The sequence below is a fragment of the Triturus cristatus genome, chromosome 4_2 (assembly GCF_964204655.1).
Source record: "Triturus cristatus chromosome 4_2, aTriCri1.1, whole genome shotgun sequence".
NCBI lineage: Eukaryota > Metazoa > Chordata > Amphibia > Caudata > Salamandridae > Triturus > Triturus cristatus.
The window spans coordinates 859,685,046-859,706,882 of record NC_140586.1 but is presented as its reverse complement, the minus strand read 5'-3'; the positions used below and the strand labels follow the sequence as shown (position 1 = coordinate 859,706,882).

General features: G+C 51.0%; 1 protein-coding gene across 7 annotated transcripts in view; it reads left to right on the top strand.

Moving 5' to 3' along the window:
- LOC146835265 (HORMA domain-containing protein 1-like) overlaps positions 1-21,837 on the top strand; it is a 1,528,718-nt gene that overhangs the window by 463,032 nt on the left and 1,043,849 nt on the right. For 6 of the 7 annotated variants that reach the window (XM_085602849.1, XM_085602848.1, XM_085602851.1 and 3 more), the window contains one exon: positions 12,937-13,000. The exons of the other annotated variant lie outside the window; for it this stretch is intronic. In XM_085602849.1, the coding sequence (XP_085458975.1) occupies positions 12,937-13,000 (64 nt within the window). The remainder of the gene's footprint in view (positions 1-12,936; positions 13,001-21,837) is intronic. 7 annotated transcript variants of the gene reach the window in all.

The following is a 21,837-nucleotide window of genomic DNA, read 5'->3' as shown; positions in this document are numbered from 1 at the left end:
TTCCTGGTGTTGAAATCCTTCCGCCTCCAGCTCCAGGGGGAGTCAGTTCTTATTCAGACGGACAACACCACCAGCATACACTACCTGAACAAGCAGGGCGGGACAAGATCTCCGCTGCTTTCCAGACTGGCTCAGAGGATTTGGAGTTGGGCCATAGTCCATCGGATTATGCTCCTGGCAGTTCACCTGTCCGGCATTTCCAATATTCTAGCGGATGCACTCAGTCGGTCAACGTCATCGACCCACGAGTGGGAATTGCACCAGCCGACTCTAGACTTCGTCTTCGGCCTTTGGGGTCGCCCGACTATCGACCTTTTTGCAACCCCACAGAAAAGCAAATGCCAGTCCTACGCAAGCTGGTTTCCCCACAAAGGGTTGTGCGGAAATGCCCTTTCGATAAATTGGTGCAGGATATTTGCATACGCTTTTCTGCCGATCCCTCTGATTCCTCGAGTGTTGCGGAAGATGCGGCAACAACCGTGCCATGTGCTCCTCATAGCTCCACGGTGGCCTCGGCAGGCATGGTTCTCGGAGTTGCTCCTCCTCTCCCAACGCGAACCCATCCTTCTTCACCCGAGGCCGGATCTTCTAACAATGAACGACGGTCGGATATGCCATCCGAATCCCAGTTCACTCAGCTTGTCGGCTTAGAACCTGAGCACCTTTAATTTGCTCATTTGAACATTCCACCAGCCTGCAGGGAGGTGTTAGCTAGGGCGAGGGCGCCCTCCACAGTGGAGACTTATAAGCTAAAGTGGAAGCGATTTTGTCTTTGGTGTGCGTCGGTCCACATCCATCCAGTGCACACCTCCCCGGAACACATTCTGCCGTTCTTCCTGCAGTTGGCGCAGTCTGGACTGTCGCACTCTACCTTAAAGGTCTTTCTAGCGGCAATATCTCGCTTTCGTCAGGACGGCTCGTCCTCTCTCTATTCATCCAGAGTAATACAGCAATTCTTCAAGGGCCTCTTCCAAATGTTCCCTACCATTCAGCGTCCTCCACCCACGTGGCGTCTTAACATCGTATTGGCTCAGCTCATGAAGGCGCCCTTTGAGCCAATCCATTCGGCGGATTTCAAATTCTTAACATGGAAAGTGGCTCTCCTCCTTGCACTGACTTCCTCCCGCAGAGTAAGTGACATTCACGCCTTTACAATACAACCTCCGTTTCTTCAATTTAGATCGGACTGTGTAATTCTCCGCACTAATCCTGCTTTCATGCCTAAAGTGCCATCCGATTTCCATCACAATGAACCAGTAATCTTGAAGACTTTTTTCCCGCATCCGCAGTCTCCAGCGGAACAGAGTCTACACTCTTTGGACTTAAAGAGGTGCCTTAAATTCTACATCAGCAGAACACAATCCTTTCGCAAGTCGGATCAGCTGTTTGTGGCCTACGGACTCACTTGTAAAGGACAGTCGGTTACCAAACCCACGATTGCACGTTGGGTTTCTTCAGCAATCTCCTTTTGCCATCAAAAGGCTGGCAAGCCTCTTCCTTCCGGAGTAAGGGCTCATTCTACGAGAGCAATGTCATCTTCCACTGCCCTGTTCGCTGGTGTACCCATCCATCAGATTTGCCGGGCAGCTACGTGGTCCAGCAGGCACACGTTCACGAAGCACTACTGCCTGGAGTCGATTAATGAAGCGGACACTGCTGTGGGACAAGCAGTTCTGCGGAATCTGTTTAAATAAGGTGAGCCTCTGCTACTTCCCTCCTCCTTGGGTATTGTCAATTGCGTATTAAATACATTGTCATTGTATTTCATGCAATATTAATACGGCCTTGTCAGCCGGTTGCTGCTTACTGCTCACTATTCTATTCAAGCATGTGAATCTATGAAAGACACCCCAATACTGGAGAAGAACAAATGTTACTTACCTGTAAACTGTGGTTCTCCAGTATTGGTGTCTTTCATAGATTCACATGCGAACCACCCTCCTCCCCTCAGAGGCTCTCTTCTCCTCATCGGACTCTTGGTCACTCTTGTGCTACGAAAATCTGAGGGCCTGAGCCTCTGAGGAGAAGGTTCTAGAGGGTGCTTGCGCCTGATTGGCTAGAGTTTGGACTATAAAACGACATGAATATGTCAGTAAAGTGATTCTTTTTTCTCAATGCTTTCCTATGTGTCAATGCTATCCTATGGTATTTTCACTTGATATGTTATTTTGAATTATATATAAAGTTTATTTGGATATGTATATGCTCTTATGTGGTTTATGTATGTATATATATATACATGACACTTATTGCTTTTTATATACCGTGGGACTCCCACTTCGACGACGGGGAATATTCAAGCATGTGAATCTATGAAAGACACCAATACTGGAGAACCACAGTTTACAGGTAAGTAACATTTGTTCTTACAGGTGGCTCCTCCGTGAATGGTGGCTATATCTCACTGGCCACCTGAGAGATCTTTACATATTGTAAGTACTGTCCTCAGCCTAAATCAAAGGAAGTATCCTAATTTTCCCACGTAATAAACTGCCCATTGTGGTATAGGTCTTCCATTGTCAGACATCCTCCTGTTTTCCATTTAGGGATCGACATTGATTCCGCGATCTTGGCAAATCCTGGAATCACCCATAGGGAGGTGTCCGGCGCATATGGTGCCTGCCTCACCACTCTTCTGATTGTGTTTTCCCAGACTCCTGCAACATGTCTAATAAGGTACAGAGATGCACTGGAGACTCCTCTACCTCTGAATAATAATTCCGATAGGGCTCCTCCCTCGTACGACCCCTCAAGAAGCCTTTTTTCCCAGTTATCCTGGTCATCCAGCCAGTGGATTGCATGCTGTAGTTGAGCGGCCATATAATAGTATTCAATATATGGGACCTTTGTCCCTCCCATTTGCCAGGGTCCCTGTAACGTTGAGAGACCGATGCGCTTATGTTTGGGACCCCACAGTTGGGCTGTCATCATGGGATCCATTTTTAATAAATAGCTGGCCGGATTTTGTCAAATGAATTTTGTAGTGCATACAAGCATCTTGGTAAAATGACCATTTTCGTGATCGCAACCCTTTCCATTAGAGATAAGGACAGGTCCCTCCAGAATCGCCTTGAGCCACGGATCCCCTATACCACTCTTCCTATATTGAGCTCCAGGAATCTTTCAGCTGTATGTGCCGGTCTAATCCCCAGATATCTGGGGGCTCCGTTGTCCAGGGTAAGCCCACCAAGGGTAGCATGGCCACCGGACGGCTCGCCAAACACCCAATTGGTAATAATTTCGATTTCTTTTGGTTCACATGGAGGCCATACACCTTTCCGAATTCCTCCAGAATAGCCAACCGAACAGGTATTGCCCTAGTCAGCTGTCATCTGAAAGAAACACGTTAGTTAGATTCCTCACCTTAGAATATCCCTAGGCGTCAGACTGGATCCGGAAGATTTTTCGCCAGCAATACCCCTTGCGCGTCGCTAGGCGTCGTCTGCTGCTCCGCGTCGTTCGTCGGCGTCGTGCGCCGGAATGACGTCGTCGGAGTACTTAGACGCCGCCCTCGCGCGCTGACGTCAGTTCTTCTTTTTTCCGCGCCAGTAAGTGCAGATTCGGGAGAGCTACACCTTTTAGTCTTTTTTGACTAAGATTTTTTTGATCCTTTTTGATCTTGTCTCGACTCCGGTGCCGGTAGGATGCCTGGTTTTAAAGCCTGTGCTGACTGCAACCGCTTGATGTCGGTTACGGACCATCACCGCCGGTGCCTTTACTGTTTGGGCCTCGACCACGACGCGGAGTCGTGTTCGGACTGCAAGGCCCTGACCTCGAAGGCTAGACGGGAGCGGTCCCGTAAGCTTCTCGAGCTTCGCCACTCGGCTCCGCGCCCCTCTCGATCCCGGTCCAGGAGGAGGTCCAAGGATCGGTCGCGGAGCCGCAGCCGACGTCATCATCGATCGTCTGGCTCCAAGTCTTCGGGTAAGTCGAAGCACTCCAAGAAGTCCAAGAGGCGACACCGCTCTTCGGACTCCCCTCGCCGGTCGCGCGACTCGGCCGAGGGTCGGGGTGGTTCCAACCCCGCGGCTCCAGCAGAGCCGCAGGCGCCGCGCAAGTCCCCATAACCGCCGGTCCCTGGGACTGACGCGACGCCGGCGGAAGTCAGTGCCTTCCTCTCGGCATCCCCGTCCTGCCGGCCCACCGGCGTTACCTGCGGAGACGAACTCAGCCGCCGGTGCATGATGGATCACGAATGGCGTCTGAACTCCGAAGTGGCGCAGGTCTCTTTCAGCAGTGGGGAGAGCCTTGGTTAGATCTATTCGCCACCGAAGAGAACGCGCAATGTCAGCAGTTCTGCGCGTTGGAATTTCCCAGGCGGCACTCGCTCGGCGACGCTTTTCGTCACGAGTGGAGTTGCGGTCTGTTGTACGCCTTTCCGCCTATACCACTTCTGCCCAGAGTGCTGAAGAAGATCAGGCACGACTGGGCCCAAGTCATCTTGGTGGCTCCGGATTGGGCACGAAGGTACTGGTATCCCGAGCTACTCAGTATGTTGACCGATCCTCCGATACGTCTGCCCCTACGGGAGGATCTTCTGTCGCAGCAGCAGGGGACGGTCCTCCACCCGAACCTGTCCAGCCTCCACCTCCATGCGTGGAGATTGAGCGGCGGCAGTTGATGCCATTTGACTTGCCTCCTGAAGTCTGTGATATCATTCTGGCTGCCAAGCGTCCCTCCACAAAGACGGTATACGCCTGCCGGTGGAACAAATTTGTGGCATGGTGCACAGCAAAGGCTGTGGATCCCCTTTCCGCCCCTCTTTCTGAAGTTCTCCTCTTTCTTCTTTCTTTGGCCCAACAGGGCTCTGCCCTGGGCACCTTGAAAGGTTATCTTGCTGCCATCTCTGCCTTCTTGCGGCTTCCTGATCAGCCTTCTCTGTTCAAGTCCCCTGTAGTTACACGCTTTCTAAAAGGCATTACTCACACGTTCCCTCCTGTCCCTTTTGTAATGCCTCAGTGGGACTTGAATCTTGTTCTCACATTTCTAATGTGTGCTCCCTTTGAGCCTCTTCATAATTGTCCTCTTTGTCTGGTGACGCTTAAGACTGCTTTTCTGGTAGCCATCACCTCGGCTAGACGGGTGAGTGAGCTCCAGGCTTTATCATCAAAGCCTCCTTTTCTCTCTGTTCATCCGGACAAGGTTGTCCTTAGGCCTCGTCCCTCCTTTCTTCCGAAAGTGGTGACTCCATTTCATCTTGGGCAGTCTGTCACCTTGCCCACCTTCTTTCCGCCTCCGCATCCTTCCAAAGAGGAAGAGAGGCTCCACCGTCTGGACCCAAAACGTGCGCTCTCCTTTTATCTGGACCGCACAAAGCAGTTACGGGTGGACGACCAACTTTTCGTTGGATACGTGGGTGCTAAGAAGGGGAAAGTTGTGCACAAACGGACCATCTCTCGGTGGGTCGTTTTGTGCATCAAAATTTGTTATTCCTTGGCACAAAAGGACCCTCCTGTTGGGCTGCGCGCCCATTCTACTCGGGCCACAGCGGCTACTACTGCTTTGGGACGGGGTGTCCCTTTGCAGGACATCTGTCAGGCGGCGACGTGGGCTTCGCTACACACGTTTGCCAGGCATTATTGCCTTGACAGCCAAGTCCGGAGGGATGGCTTCTTTGGCCGTTCTGTCCTCCAGGACTTTCTGGTGTGATCTTGGTTCGCAGACCCACCACCGGGGATGGTATTGCTTGGGTATCTATTCTAAGGTGAGGAATCTAACTAACGTGTTTCTTTCAGATGAACAAGTTACTTACCTTCGGTATCGATGTATCTGTAAGAAACATTAGTTAGTTAGATTCCTCACCGACCCACCCATCCTCCCCGTTCTGCGAACTGACATCTAGGGTTAAGGTTATCCTTTTCAGGCCCCTATATTTTATTTTTGGCACCAGTGTCGGTCTTTTGAATGGCCCTGCGTTCCTGGCGCGGAAAGCTATGTACAAGAACTGACGTCAGCGCGCGAGGGCGGCGTCTAAGTACTCCGACGACGTCATTCCGGCGCACAACGCCGACGACGGACGCGGAGCCGCAGACGACGCCTAGCGACGCGCAAGGGGTATTGCTGACGAAAAATCTTCCGGATCCAGTCTGACGCCTGGGGATATTCTAAGGTGAGGAATCTAACTAACTAATGTTTCTTACAGATACATCGTTAACGAAGGTAAGTAACTTGTTCTACAGTACACCATAGTGTCAGCGGCATATATTGAGACCACATGGATGGTATTCCCCACTTTGATTCCCCATTCTTTTAGCAGATTTCTGAGCGCCCAATCCAGCGGCTTCATGGCCATAGCAAATATCAGGGGGATAAGGGGCAGCCCTGCCTTGTACCCCTCTCTAGTCGGAACGCCTCTGAGATTCTACCCCCCACCTTCACCCTGGCCCTGGGCGATGTACAAAGTTATTGTACCCACTTAATAAACCTTGGCCCCACACCCATTTCATGCAATGTTGCCCATATGAAGGGCCAGGCCACAGAATCGAACGCTTGTTCAATATCTAGGAAGACTAAGGCATGGTCCTCCTGCATTATACCTGGGTCGTGCCATACATGGGCTAATCGTCTCAAATTGAACGTGATGCTGCAACGTGAGATGAATCCCGCCTGATCTGGGTGGATCAGGTGCGTCATATGGGGGAGAAGTCTGCTTGCCAGTTTGCCGCTCAGCACCATCACATCTATAGTTAGAAGCAAATTCGGTCTGTATGAATTCGGATGCTATGGATCTCTGTCTTGCCTCGTTATACATTTCCAATAACCTGTCCACTAATATCGGTGCGAATTGTTGGTAAAATTCCACCAGGAAACCATAGTTCCCGGGTGATTTCCCAGTCTTTAGGCGTTTAACAGGCCCCAGTGTCTCTTCTCTCATGATCAGGGCCCCTAAGATTTCTTCCAGCTCCTGATGTAATTCAGGTAGGCCCGGTACCTTTCCCATACACTTTGGTCAAGTGCCCAGCGAGTATTTCAATGATCCTCATTTGTGTGTGCACCGGTCTCCCAGCATCGTCCTGAAGTTGCAGTATTGGTTCAGTGGACGATTCCCTTCTCAATAACCTGGCTAGCATGGCCCCCAACTTGTCTCCCTGCCGGTGGAGGCGCTGTCGGTACGCAGTGTAGTCATGCTGTTCTAGATGTTTCCATGCCTCTAACAATTCAGCCCGAGCTTCACACCACCCCCCTCTCTGCTGTGGGGACACGTGCAACCTCTCCTCAAGCCTGGACAGCCTACGCTTCTGATCAGCTATATCCTTTACTAGTTGCTGTCTCACCCCGGATGCGGTGTGTGTACATACCCCTCGAAGGACCACCTACATGGCGTCCGATTCATATGCTCTGTTCAAGGCCAACCACCAGTTTTCCTCAAAGTATTTGGTTAATGCCGTTGAAAACGCACTCTCAAATTGAGAGTCAAGCAATGCCTCCGCCCTGGGCGCCACGTAGGGATAGCTGGTTAGGGTCTATGGCCCTCAAAACTTAGCAGAACCAGTGAGTGGTCTGAAATTTATCTTGCTTGATACGTTACCCCCTTAACTTAACGGGCTAGCGTTGGTGAAATAAAACAGTAGTCCAGACGACTAAAAATAGCTGGTGTGTGCCATGAGAATGTTTTCTGTCTGGGGTTACGATCCCTCCATATGTCCGTAAGTTGCATTTCCCTTGGCATGTCCGTCAGAGTTTCAGTGATGTGTGTTTTGGTGTGCAAACGTAGCGGTTCCTGGTCTAGGTTTCCAAATGGGACACAATTTACATCCCCAAGCATTATTATCGCCTCCCCTATGTACGGCGCGGCTTCTGCCATGACGTACGGGAAGGAATTTGGGCAGTTGATACTGGAAGCATAAACATTAATGATACACAATTCCCTCCCTTCCAACGTACCTTGCAAAATCACATATCTTCCTTCTGGGTCCACTAGATGATGCAAACATTTGAAGGGAACCCCGGGGACCACCCAAACGAGAACTCCCCTCACAAAACCTGAATAAGATGTGGCAGATAACTGTTCCTGCCATCTGCGTCTCATGCATGGAATTGCATCCCCCCACATGTGAGTCACCTGCAGGCATGCTATTGACACTTTATATCTTTTCAAATAAGCATATACTCTTCTGCGTTCGTCGAATACTGGCAGACCCCGAACATTCCACCAGCGCCCCTCGGGTGTTTACGAAAGTGATGGAGGTGGTCGCAGCTCATCTGCACAGAACAGGGTTTCCAGCCTTCCCCTATCTTGACAACTGGCTGTTGAAGGTGGGCTCGCCCCAGGCTGTCGTCTCGCACCTCCAGACTACGACGGACCTCCTGCATTCGCTGGGGTTCACTATCAACGTGCCGAATTTGCACCTGATTCTGTCTCAGAAGCTCCTTTTTATTGGGGCAGTTCTAGATACAGCGCAGTTTCAGGCCTATCCTCCCGAGCAGCGAGTCTCAGATACTCTGGCTATGATACCGATGTTTCAGCCTCTATCCCGGATTTCGGTGGGAATGACTCTGAGGCTCCTGGGCCTCATGGCCTCCTGCATCCTGCTGGTAGCTCATGCCAGATGGCATATGCGGGCTCAGAAATGGGACCTCAAGTTCCTGTGGGCGCAGCATCAGGGCAGTCTTTCCGAGGTCGTCCAGATCTCAGAGGGGACTGCGAGTCAGTTGCAGTGGTGGCTAACGAACCAGGATTGGATTGACTGCAGATCCCTCTCCTTTCCCCAACCAGAGTTCACAGTGGTGACGGATGTGTCACCCCTGGCATGGGGCAGTGTAAATACGCAGTGTGAGGCAGAGAGGTTGATATGGTAACACAGACAGCCACATGGGAGGGGCGGAGATCAGGAGTCTCTAGTCTCCGGCGGAGTCTAGGCTCCACATTAACCTTTTGAGCTCTGGGTGATCCGTCTCGCACTGGAGGCATTCCTTTCTTTTTTCAAAGGAAGGTGTTCACAGACAACACCGCCGCCATGTGGTACTGCAACAAACAGGGCGGGATGGGGTCGTGGACCCCATGTCAAGAGGCTCTTCTCCTTTGGAACATATCCCTGGTGATTCAACACCTGGCAGGTTCCCTGAACGCCAAGGCGTACGAACTCAGCCGCCGGTGCAAGGTCACTTTCAGTAGTGGGGAGAGCCTTGGCTAGATCAATTCACCATCGAAGAGAACGTGCAACAGTTGTGCGCGTTGTAGTTTCCGAGGCGGCACTCACTCGGCGACGCCTTTCATTGCGGGTGGAATTGCGGTCTCCTATATGCCTTTCCGCCCGTACCACTTCTACCCAAAGTGTTGAAGAAGATCAAGCGTGACCGGGCCAAAGTCATTCTTGTGGCTCCGGACTGGGCACAAAGAGTGGTACCCCGAGCTCTTGAGCATGGACATTGATTCTCCGATCAGACTGCCTCTTCGGAAGGATCTTCTGTCGCAGCAGCAGGAGATGATTCTCCACCTCAACCTGTCCAGCCTCCACCTCCTTGCGTTGAGATTGAGCGGCGACAGTTGACAGCTTTCGACCTTCCTCCCGAAGTCTGTTACGTCATCTTGGCAGCCAGGCATCCCTCCACTAAGACAGTATACGTCTGTAGATGGAACAAAGGCTGGGGATCACCTTTCTGCCTCCCTTTCAGAGGTTCTCCTCTTCATTCTTTCTTTGGCCCAGCAGGGCTCTGCTCTGGGCACTCTTAAAGGCTATCTTTCAGCCATTTTAACCTTTCTTCGCCTTCCTGATCAGCCTTCTCATTTCAAGTCCCCTATTGTAAACAGATTTCTGAAAGGCATTACTCATCTTTTTCCTCCTTCTCCTTTCGTAATGCCCCAGTGGGACTTGCATCTTGTACTCACTTATCTTATGTGTGCTCCCTTTGAGCCACTACATAATTGTCCTCTTGGTCTTCTTTCTTTAAAGACTCCATGCCATCACCTCTGCTCGCAGGGTGAGTGAGCTTCAAGTTCTGTCTTCCAAGCCTCCCTTTCTTACTGTTCATCCGCACAAAGTGGTCCTTCGCACTAGACCCTCTTTTCTGCCCAAAGTGGTTACCTCTTTCCACATAGGTCAGACCATCACATTGCACACCTTCTTCCCACCTCCGCACTCTTCCAAAGAGGAGAGACTCCACCATCTGGACCCAAAACGCGCGCTGTTCTTCTACCTTGACTGTACTGAAGAATTCCGGGTGAACAATCAACTTTTCATGGGTTATGTGGGTGCCAAGAAAGGTTGGGCCGTGCACATTCGTACTATCTCTCGGTGGGTTGTCCTATGCATCAAGGTCTGTTATTCTTTAGCAAAAAAGGAACCTCCAGTAGGACTGCGTGCCTAGTCCACTAGGGCGACTGCAGCCACTACTGCTTTGGGACGTGGAGTTCTGCTGGTTGACATCTACCAGGCAGCCACGTGGGCATCCTGCACACGTTCACTAGACATTACTGCCTGGACAGCCAAGTCCGGAGAGACGGGTTCTTTGACTGTTTTGCTCTCCAGGACTATGTAGTTATAGATTTCTTACCACCCCACCCATCCTCCCAGTTCTGCAAACTGACTTCTAGGGATAGGAACTCCCTTCTAGGGCCCTAGTTATGTGCACCAGTCATCAGTGTCTTGCATGGCTCTGCGCATCTGGCGTGGAAAGTTGTGTCAGAACTGACGTCAGCGTGCAGGGGCTGCGTCTAAGTAGACACCGTGACGTCATCCAGGCGTAAAAATTTCTCTGCATCCAGTCTAACGCCTAGAGGTAATTCTAAGGTAAATAATCTATAACTACATATGTCTCTTACAGATGCATCGTTACTGAAGGTAAGTAACTTGTTCTTCAATTTCAGATGAAAGCCAAGTGCTTCACAGTCCGGATAGAAAAACGGCTGAAAGTTTGCATTAATTGAGCTGTGATACACAATCGCAACTCCCCCGCTTTTCTTGTCTATTCTATCTAATTGTTCAATATTATAGCCTGTTGGAATGGCAATTTTAATATCAGGGTCTGAAAAACTATTTGTCCATGTCTCTGTGAGAAAGGTAGTGCTGTGTTGGGTCATAAGATCTGCAAATACATATTTATTTGTAATAAGGGACCTTCCGTTAAGTAACATACATGAAAACACCCTGCTTGAAACTTGCCTCTCAGTTGTCCTTACAGGGGCCTCTGGGAGAATAGTATCCTTGTACTTTTCCTTAAGATCAAAGTTGCAGGCTTGACATTTATAACAGTCTATGTTGGGGGACGAGGTATTGGGCTGACAAATAATCAAGTTACTAACATTCTGGATTACCTGACTTCTTCTCTCTTATATCTTACCGTTTGAGCAGGGGTCCTGGCGCTGTCCAGACGTAGACGGGCTTGACTTTTGCGTGCCCGCTGAGTGCTTCCGCTGCGCCCCCTGTCTTTCATCTGAATTTATTCCCTAGTACACAAGTACACAAGAAAGCTGTACCGCTAACTTCTAAGATGGTGGCCAGCTAAGAACGAAGAATGGGACACCTCACCTTTGACTCTCTCCGCTCAAATGGGACATATACCCACGGTGGACCGGAAGGTCAAGGGGAGGTTGGCAAGTAAGTTGCCCTTTATTAAAAATTGGTAAAACTCCTACTTAAGATGAGAAGTTGCTGTTAGTAGTTTATATTAAAAAACAAGTCTGGGACTCAGTAAGGTACGGCTTCTTTTCACTTTTTAATATATATTAATATATATATATATATATATATATATATATATATATATATATATATTGGAAGAGAACTAGGAGTACAGGTAAGCAATTTATCCGTCTTCAATCCGTCTTCAATATTACAGCACCCCCAAACCCATCGTTTTGGGGGTGCTGTAAACGCTGCCCAAAATTTGCCACAAGGTATGAGTGCTGGGATGTGAGGCAGTGTGCACCCAGCCTTCTTTTGTTTGAAAAGGCTTCCTTGAGCTAATGAGCTGACGTGCTCTGGTTGATGCACCTGCGCCCAGTGAGTGGTATAGAGACCTGAGAAAACATTGGGCAGCATTTCCAACACCCCTCAAAGGACTTGCTGCTCTCTACTGATGAAGGACCAAATTCAGTTAAACCTTTCTAGTGATATATAGCACCAGCTGCACCAACAATGGTGAAAAACTAAAAACTACCACTGAAGTAATTGCTATTATGGATGCATTTACCATAATGCATTGGGTTGAACTGAGTGCTGGGATGTGAGTTAATGTGCACACACCCTTCTTTTGTATGAAAAGGCTCACTTGAGGTAATGAGCTGACAAGCTCTGGTTGATGCACTTGTGTCCAGTGAGTGGTACAGAGACCTGGGATGTCTTTGGGCAGCATTTCCCCCAAAAGACTTGCTGCTCTCTACTGATTTAGGACTAAATACGGAAACACATGTCTAGAGATATGTAGCACTGGCTGAATCAACAAGGGTTAAAAACTGAAGACTACATTTGAAGTAAGTGTTATCATATTTATTTACCATAATGCATTTGGGCAAACTGAGTGCTGGGATGTGAGGCACTGTGCGTCCAGCCTTCTTTTGAATAAAATCTCATAGATTCTCACATCTACTAGTTCCTCTAAAAAAGTGACTATGTGAGGTAAGCGCCAGTAAATAGTAGTACAAGGGATCATGGGTACTGATAGGCCTTTCAGCGCAGGCCTATCAGGCTGCACATATCCTTGTTACTTAGACATTGAACAGCAGGTTTTATCCTAAATGCTGAAATTTAGCTTCGAAATTAGGATTCTGAAAATCTTGGCAAGCTAGGCTTTCAGAAAGTGATGAACACCATATTGACATCCTTTCTACTGATTTCTGGATATACGTAAGACATGTTGAACAAGTGTACCAGGGCCTCGAATGCAGTGAAGAATAAGTCAATGATGCTCAAATGCAGTGAGGAATAAATCAATGATAATTCCTATGATTTAGAACCAGCACTACACGTAAGTAACCATTTATTTGTTTTCTTTCAGAACTTTGTCTTAAAATTCTCCGGGAAAACAGCGGGCACCCAAGAGCAGCAAAAATTGTTAAGTGGTATGTATTCTCTCTGACAACATTTTTATTCGTCTTGTACAGTTTTTCTACCCACATACAGTGCATCAGTCTCTGGTCCACCGAAATTACATAATTAAATAGCTGAAAACTTTTCAGTGTATGTGTATATATAATTTTTCCGTACCTTCAACGTAATCAGTATATTCAATCTAAAGCATAATTTGCATGTTTCTACAATTAGTTTGTAGCTAAAATAGATCAACAGTTATTGAAATACTACAAACAGGGTGATTGATGTTACTGGCCATACGCAAAACTTCATTGATGGACGTTCAGTTCTTGAATTCTGTAGTGGGGGGGGCAGAGCTGCCTGGCTGAAAGATGAACGCGTTCTGGTAGAGCTCTCTGCTCAACACCGCTAATATTCGGCATAATCCAAACAGAATTCCGCTGCGGCTGCATCACCAGTACCTGCGCCGGCTCCCTGGACAATAGCGATCCCGGTGAGTGCGGTCCGCTCTCAGCCGTTCTCCCATTCACCGAGCACTTCGGGGCCCCGGCGTGGTGCGGCCTCGGATCCTCGGCCTCGAGTTTGGTGCTGGCCGACGCCCCTACCACCTGAGCAGTGCTTGCTGGGGCGGCGCTGAGTGTCACGTTATACGGCGCTTGCCGTTCCTCTCCACTACGACGCACACACAGATACGACCCGGAATACTCACTTCCGGGTGGAAGTCGAGTACCGGTCTAGTCGTTCGCATAGCGCAAGGGTCAGGGAAGCGCTTCCGGGGGAAACGCTTAAACACCGCGTTTCCCGCCGGCTCGGCGCTTCGTATTCCTTTGGATTCCCCGAGCCGCGAGGCGCGAGATAGCGTCCCGAAGCAGACAAGCGGAATAGCGAACGCTTTCCCTCTCCGCTGGAACCCAGCTAACTGCCTTCGTCCTCACTTCGGAAAACATTCCAGGTATCTCAGGTTCCCCAACCCTTGCCCCCTTGACTCTCCGGTTCGTTGAAGGGTTTCTCCTCTTTGTGGTGCCTGAGTATGAAGTGAGCCTGCCTCTGATGATTTTTGCCACTGATGATTTTGCCTTCTAGCGCACAGCGCCATTTCTGAATTTGCCATTGATGATTTTTGCCACTGATGATTTTGCCTTCTAGCGCACAGCGCCATTTCTGAATTTGCCATTGATGATTTTGCCACTGATGATTTTGCCTTCTAGCGCACAGCGCCATTTCTGAATTTGCCATTGATGATTTTGCCATTGATGATTTTGCCTTCTCGCGCATAGCGCCTTTTGGATGATTTTGCCTCTGATGATTTTGCCTTACCGCGCATTGCGCCATTGCTGCTTTTATTTTCGACATTATTGCCTTTCCGCGCAGAAGCGCCTTGATGTTTTGTTTTCTCTACCCTGGAGCAGCGTTTAACTTTGCGTTCACCTTCCAGGGTTGTTATTGGGAAGTTAGGTTTACTTTCCACTGACCATTGTGCGAGAGCACTGAAAATTGATTTACTGCATAGCCTGTCCTAAGCACCTCACCTGAGCAACTGCCGTGTAGCGACCTTCGTCACCGCAGTAATGGTGAGTTCCCTGAGTCTAGGACAGGAATAAATCTGTGTGTGTTTCTACGGTGTGTTGGGGTTCTTCACTGACCTTAGTCTTCCTGTTTATAGGCCATTCCGAGATACCCTGCACGCCTACCTACCGCTTTCGTTCAGGCTCCTTTCCCTGCGTCCATCTCATCCCTGCTGGGTTCTACTGTCCACGAGGGTCAGGTGGGTACAGGGACGGGCGCTCTTGTCGTCTCTGCGGAATCGCTGCACAAGCAGAGGTAAGTCTTGTGGAGCACCGGACAGAATACGAAGCCCACATTTACCATTCTGCCTAGACGACATGGGCGACCCAGAGGTCACCTTGCAAGACATTGCCTCCATGCTAACTGCCATACAGGCAGAAAACCTCAGCTTATGTCACGACATAACTACCCTACAGGGCCAGATGTCAACTGGGGTCACCAACCCTTGGGGACCCACCCCGAGCCACAGGGTCATACAGGAAGGAATATTACGACAGCCGACGTTTACGTTTGGGGGGTCCTCCGCTGCCAGCAACCCGAACCCTGCAGTCCAAGTTATCGCTCCTCATCCCGTACAGCTGGCACCACCGGAACGGTTCTATGGCGACAGTACCAAGTACGGCATCTTCATCCATCAATGCCCCCTGCATTTTATGGCCAGGAATACTGCTTTTCCTGACGATGCATCGAAAGTAGCCTACATCCTGTCATACATGGGCGGAGACGCCGCTCAGTGGTCAATAGCGTTGGTTGAACACGACGACCCCATGCTGCACCACCTGCCGACCTTTAAGGAAGCTATGCGACGTATGTTCGCTCGGCACACCTTTGTGCAAGCCGCTGATAACGCGTTGCTCAGCCTCAAGCAAGGCAACCAAGACCTCCTTCACTACATAACCACATTTAGTAGGCTGGTGATTGAGTCCCAGTGGCCTGAGGACAAAAAGGTGTCAGTGTTTTATCGGGGATTGCGAGACGAACTAAAAGACCTCATTTCACAGTTTCCCAACCCACCCGAGGAAATCGGCCCCTTCATCGATCTGGTGGTGAAGATGAACTTTCGTTTGCAGGAAAGAAGGACAGATAAAGGAAGAAGCAGTGACAACCGTTTCCTGTCCATGGGGGAGAAGGAGACCCGGAAGACCAAGGAAGAGCTCGGTCCCCAGAGCGAAGCACCCGAACCTATGCAAATCGGGGGCATAAGAGGTCCTTTGTCGAGTCAGGAAAGGGAACGACGGAGGAAACAGAATCAATGCCTGTACTGTGGTAAAAGCGGACACTTCGTCAGGGAATGCCCGGTGAAGCCCACGAAGCCCCGGAGCGGGAGGCCGTTCGCGTTGCCCATCACCAAAACGGAGAAGACGGGAAACGAGACAACCCAGTAGATAAGGGGATCCGTCCTCTGGGTTCTTCGTATTGCAATGCCGCGATCCCTGTTGTATTCGACGGTACCCACCATATAGGGATGGATGTTTCCTTACAAAACCAGGAGGGCAGAACCTGGCAAGTAACGGCTATGTTGGACTCCGGTGCTACAGGCTGTTTTATAGACACCGCATTCTCACGTGCCTTAGGCATAACCACAGTATCAAAGGCCCAACCCGAGACCGTCAAGGCAGTGGATGGAACGGACCTAACATCCGGCCCTATCAGGCACCACACCGAGAACATGACTATGTCCTTTATCAATCATCACGCCGAAGTCATCAGCTTTGACGTCATCGATGCTCCTCAATTCAAGGTGATATTGGGGTTGCCGTGGTTGGTGAAGCACAATCCTCGCGTTGATTGGGTGTCTAGAATTATCCACTTGGACTCGGAGCATTGTTGTGACTCCTGTTATACCAAAGACCTCCTCGGGAATCGCTCCATACAAGCGAGATCGCTGCCTTTACAGGGAATGGGGTTGGTTTCCCAAGCAGCTGTGCCCAAGGAATACCTGGACCTAGCCGACGTGTTCGACAAAAAAGGAGCCAACACCTTGCCACCGCATCGCTCGTTCGATTGCCGGATAGACCTGATTCCCGGTTCCACGTTGCCCTGCAGCAGGATATATTCTCTCACGGAGAAAGAGAACGTCCACCTTCGCTCCTACTTGGACGAGTATTTGGACAATGGCTTTATTCGTCATTCCAGGTCTCCAGTTTCCTCTCCTCTATTTTTCGTGGCTAAGAAGGAGGGCGATCTGAGGACATGCATTGACTTTCGAGCGATGAACAACATCACCGTGAAAAAACGTTACCCGCTGCCTTTGATTACTAATCTCCTGGAACAGGTAAAAGACGCCTCAGTGTATACTAAGCTCGACCTGCGGGGTGCGTACCATCTAGTCAGAGTCCGAAAAGGCGACGAATGGAAGACCGCTTTCCGAAAAAAATTCGGTTTATTCGAATACCAGGTCATGCCTTTCGGACTCTGTAACGCCCCCGCAGCGTTCCAGTACTTTATCGACGAGGTGTTACGGGATTTCATAGACGTCTTTTGCATTGTCTACATAGACGATATCTTGATCTATTCGCAGACCATCGCAGAACACTTGCAGCACGTGCGTTCTGTCCTTCAGCAGCTGGGTAGACATCGTCTGTACGTAAAGCTGGAAAAGAGAGTCTTTCACGTCACCACTGTCGAGTTCCTGGGGCATGTCATCACTCCAGCAGGCATTCAAATGGACAACAAGAAGGTGGAAGCCATCCTGTCTTGGCCCCCCCCGGAGTCCGTAAAAGGGGTACAACAGTTCCTGGGTTTTTCCAATTACTACCGCCGATTCATTACGGGCTTCTCCGAGATGGTAGCCCCGATTACCCGGTTGTTGCGTAAAGGAGTGCGCTTCTGTTGGGATCAGAAGGCGGACGACGCCTTCCAAGAACTGAAGAGACGTTTCACCGTTGCCCCGGTTCTGATGCACCCCGACACCGAGCAGCCCTTCGTAGTGGAGGCGAATGCCTCTAAGGATGCCATCGGGGGCGTGCTGTCTCAACGGAGCACCCGCACAGGACTACTGCATCCGGTGGCATTCTATTCCAAGAAACTGTAACCAGCGGAACGCAACTATTCGGTGTTGGACAGGGAACTCCTTGCCATCAAGACCGCTTTTGAGGAATGGCGCCACTTCCTGAAAGACGCCAAACACACCGTAACCATCTACACGGATCACAGGAACCTTCAGTTTCTCCGGTCAGCACGTGCTCTCACCGCCCGACAACTCCGATGGACCCTTTTCTTCAACGACTACGATTTCGTGATCACGTTTCGTCCAGGGAGAGAAAACGCCAAAGCTGATGCCCTCTCTCGGTTGGAAGAAACTGACGAGGAAGCCGAGAACACCAAGCCTGTTCCTATCATTGGCGAGAAACACTTCCAGGGTGTTGTGACTTCTTCAGGCTTCTTATATCAAGTACGTAAGGACACGAAGCAAGTCGACCTGGAGGGTCTGGCAGAAGGACGCAAAGAGGTGTCATACGCGGATGGATTGCTGTTTCATGGAGAGCGGCTGTATCTACCTGGGGTGCCCAGTCAGCAAGAAGCGGTCCGCCTGTGTCACGATCACGTTTTGTCCAGCCATCCCGGTCTCCATAAGACACTAGAGCTCTTGCAAAGACAATTCTGGTGGCCGACCATGGTGGCCGACACAAGACATCATGTAAGGAGCTGTACCATCTGTCTCTTGAGTAAGAACACATCTGAGCCTCCAGTGGGCCTTCTGCGTCCCATTCCTGTACCACCGTATCCTTGGCACACCGTCTCCATGGATTTCGTGGTAGAACTCCCTATCACTAAGACGGGGCACACCACGATTCTCACCATCGTCGACCATCTCTCCAAAATGGCGCATTTCGTACCTTTGCTGAAGGTGCCCACAGCTGCGAACCTGGCCGGGATCTTTGTGCAAGAGGTGGTCCGCCTTCATGGCATCCCATCGGTGGTCATAACAGACCGGGGATCGCAATTCGTGTCACACTTTTGGAAAGAGGTGTGCAGTATCCTCGAGATGGACGTACGCTTGTCCACAGCGTACCACCCACAGACGGACGGTCAGGCAGAAAGAACTAACCACACCATGGAGCAGTACCTCCGTTGCCTGCTGCTTATGGTTGGCAAAGACTGGTCCGAGGTTCTATGGATGGCTGAGTACGCCTACAACAACAGTAAGCATTCGGCCATCGGCATGTCTCCCTTCTTTTGTCTCCAAGGCCGTCACCCCCGCACCTCTGCCTGGGAAGTACCCCGGGACTGCTTCTTGCCGTCAGTACGTTCTTATCATGATTCCGTGCGCACTATCTGGCAGCAAGCTCGGTTTGAGTTGGCCAAGGCGAAGGACACCTACAAGGCGCATGCTGACGCCCATAGGCAGAAGGAACCCGATTACCGCTTGGGTGACCGAGTGTGGTTGTCTATAAGACATCTCAACGTGCATGGCCCCAAGAAACTGTTACTCCGTTATGTGGGTCCATTTGTCATTGAGAAGGTGGTCAATCCTGTGGCTATGAGACTCACGCTCCCTCCGCACATGAAGATCCACCCCGTCTTCCATGTCTCTCTTCTGCAGGCGGTCTGTCCTGGTGGCGGGGCTCCCTCTCCTCCTTCTCCGGTGGTGGTGGAGGACCATGTTGAGTATGAAGTCCGGGCCATCCTGGGTTCTCGTCGCACCAAGGGAAAGTTGTTCTACCTGGTCAATTGGAAAGGGTACGGCCCGGATGAGCGGTCTTGGGAGCCTTTGTCCCATGTTCGCCATGCTCCTGTTCTGATCCGTGCGTTTCATCTCAGTCATCCTTTCTGCCCTCGCCCTGCTGTCTCTTTTTGAGCCCCTGGGGATGGAGGGGGGGGGACCTGTTTTGAGGGGGGGTACTGTCACGTTATACGGCGCTTGCCGTTCCTCTCCACTACGACGCACACACAGATACGACCCGGAATACTCACTTCCGGGTGGAAGTCGAGTACCGGTCTAGTCGTTCGAATAGCGCAAGGGTCAGGGAAGCGCTTCCGGGGGAAACGCTTAAACACCGCGTTTCCCGCCGGCTCGGCGCTTCGTATTCCTTTGGATTCCCCGAGGCGCGAGATAGCGTCCCGAAGCAGGCAAGCGGAATAGCCAACGCTTTCCCTCTCCGCTGGAACCCAGCTAACTGCCTTTGTCCTCACTTCGGAAAACATTCCAGGTATCTCAGGTTCCCCAACCCTTGCCCCCTTGACTCTCCGGTCCGTTGAAGGGTTTCTCCTCTTTGTGGTGCCTGAGTATGAAGTGAGCCTGCCTCTGATGATTTTTGCCACTGATGATTTTGCCTTCTAGCGCACAGCGCCATTTCTGAATTTGCCATTGATGATTTTTGCCACTGATGATTTTGCCTTCTAGCGCACAGCGCCATTTCTGAATTTGCCATTGATGATTTTGCCACTGATGATTTTGCCTTCTAGCGCACAGCGCCATTTCTGAATTTGCCATTGATGATTTTGCCATTGATGATTTTGCCTTCTCGCGCATAGCGCCTTTTGGATGATTTTGCCTCTGATGATTTTGCCTTACCGCGCATTGCGCCATTGCTGATTTTATTTTCAACATTATTGCCTTTCCGCGCAGAAGCGCCTTGATGTTTTGTTTTCTCTACCCTGGAGCAGCGTTTAACTTTCCCTGCGTCCATCTCATCCCTGCTGGGTTCTACTGTCCACGAGGGTCAGGTGGGTACAGGGACGGGCGCTCTTGTCGTCTCTGCGGAATCGCTGCACAAGCAGAGGTAAGTCTTGTGGAGCACCGGACACTGAGCGACCTGCGCCCGCCGCTTGGACTGCTGCAGCGGCGGCTGAGGGTCAAGATTTCCGGCTGTGGTGGAGACGTGGAGTTAAGATTGCTGGCTGCTGTCTGCCGTGGTGCCGCCTGGTCTGGCGCCCGATTCGCTGGAGCCCTCCTGCTGGTGTCTGCCAATAGCGGGATGCGAAGATGCCTGGGCCTGTTTCTCATCACCGGAGGAGCGGCCATTTTGAGCGCCAGGCTGGTTAGGACGAGGGGTCGTGCGCGACTCCTGTGTTCTGCTGCGGGGTGTTCCCTTCAAATTGGCACAGTATTGGTCTCTCCTTCCTATCTGGTTGATCTCTTTTTACGCCTGGAGGTGCTCCTGAAGGTTGGACTCCATGCTGCCTGTGCTTGCTGGTGTTTCCTGGGCCGAGGGTGCCTGCAGTGGGAGCTCCACGGACTCGGCTGACTCTGTGGTTTGATCTGCCCCCACTGCTGGTTGCTTTCTGGTGCTTTGGGCTCGCTGCCCTTCGCCCCTAGTGCCGCGTTGACATAGTGCTGCTCTCCTTATTCTGGAACTTGACCTGTGGGTAGGTGGTGGCGGACTCGCCCTCCCGATCTTGGGACCCAGTGCTTTCCCTGCTGCACTGCACTTGCCTGCTCCACTCGCTGTCATGGGGAAGGTCGACAGGACCCAGCCCAAACTACAGTTTGAGCAGCGCAAATCCCGGCGCAATGAGGAGGGGCGGAGGGGACTCCCTCAGGGACTGATATCTCGGCTGACGACCCGGTGGGAGACATCAAACAGTTCATTGCCTCTATGCAGCGTGGACTCACTGTCATTGACTCCAAGATCGACACGCTGGTCTACAGGTTGGACTGGGTCTCTGAGCATGTCGACAAACATTCTGAGCGCCTGGATATGGCGGAGCGCTGCATTACTGAGGTGGAGGAGGCCCAGACGGATGCAGGGGACACACGGAGGCAGATGGAGCGCGCCCTTTCGGCCTTACGGGACAAGACGGAGGACCTGGAGGCCCGGTCGCACCACAGCAACCTGCACATTACCGGCCTGGCGGAGACTACTGCGACGAGGAACATGGAGCAATTTGTGGAGCGTCTACTGATCTCTCTCCTAGGTGCAGACACTTTCTCCCAACTTTTTGTAGTGGAGAGGGTGCATCGTTTGCTTGGGCCCCGGCCCCAGCCAGGCGCTCCTCCCCATCCCATTATTGCTAAACTTTTGAATTATCGGGACAGAGACGCTGCGCAAGGCGAGAGAACTGGGTCCCCTGGAATGAGGGATCTGATATATCCCTGTTTCCTGACTTCACCCTTAAAGGGCAGGAGGCACGGCGGCAGTTCACCAAACTCAAATGCAAACTGCGGGACCAGCACATCGAATATGCTATGTTATACCCAGCACGTCTTAAGGTCCTCTTTGATGGGAAGCCTAGAATCTATTCAGACCCGCAAGCACTACAAAAGGCCTTCCGTGACTGGGAGAAGGCCAACAAACGCTCAAACAGTCAACAAGCCTCTTCCTCACAGAATGAAGCTGCCAGGACACTGGACGAT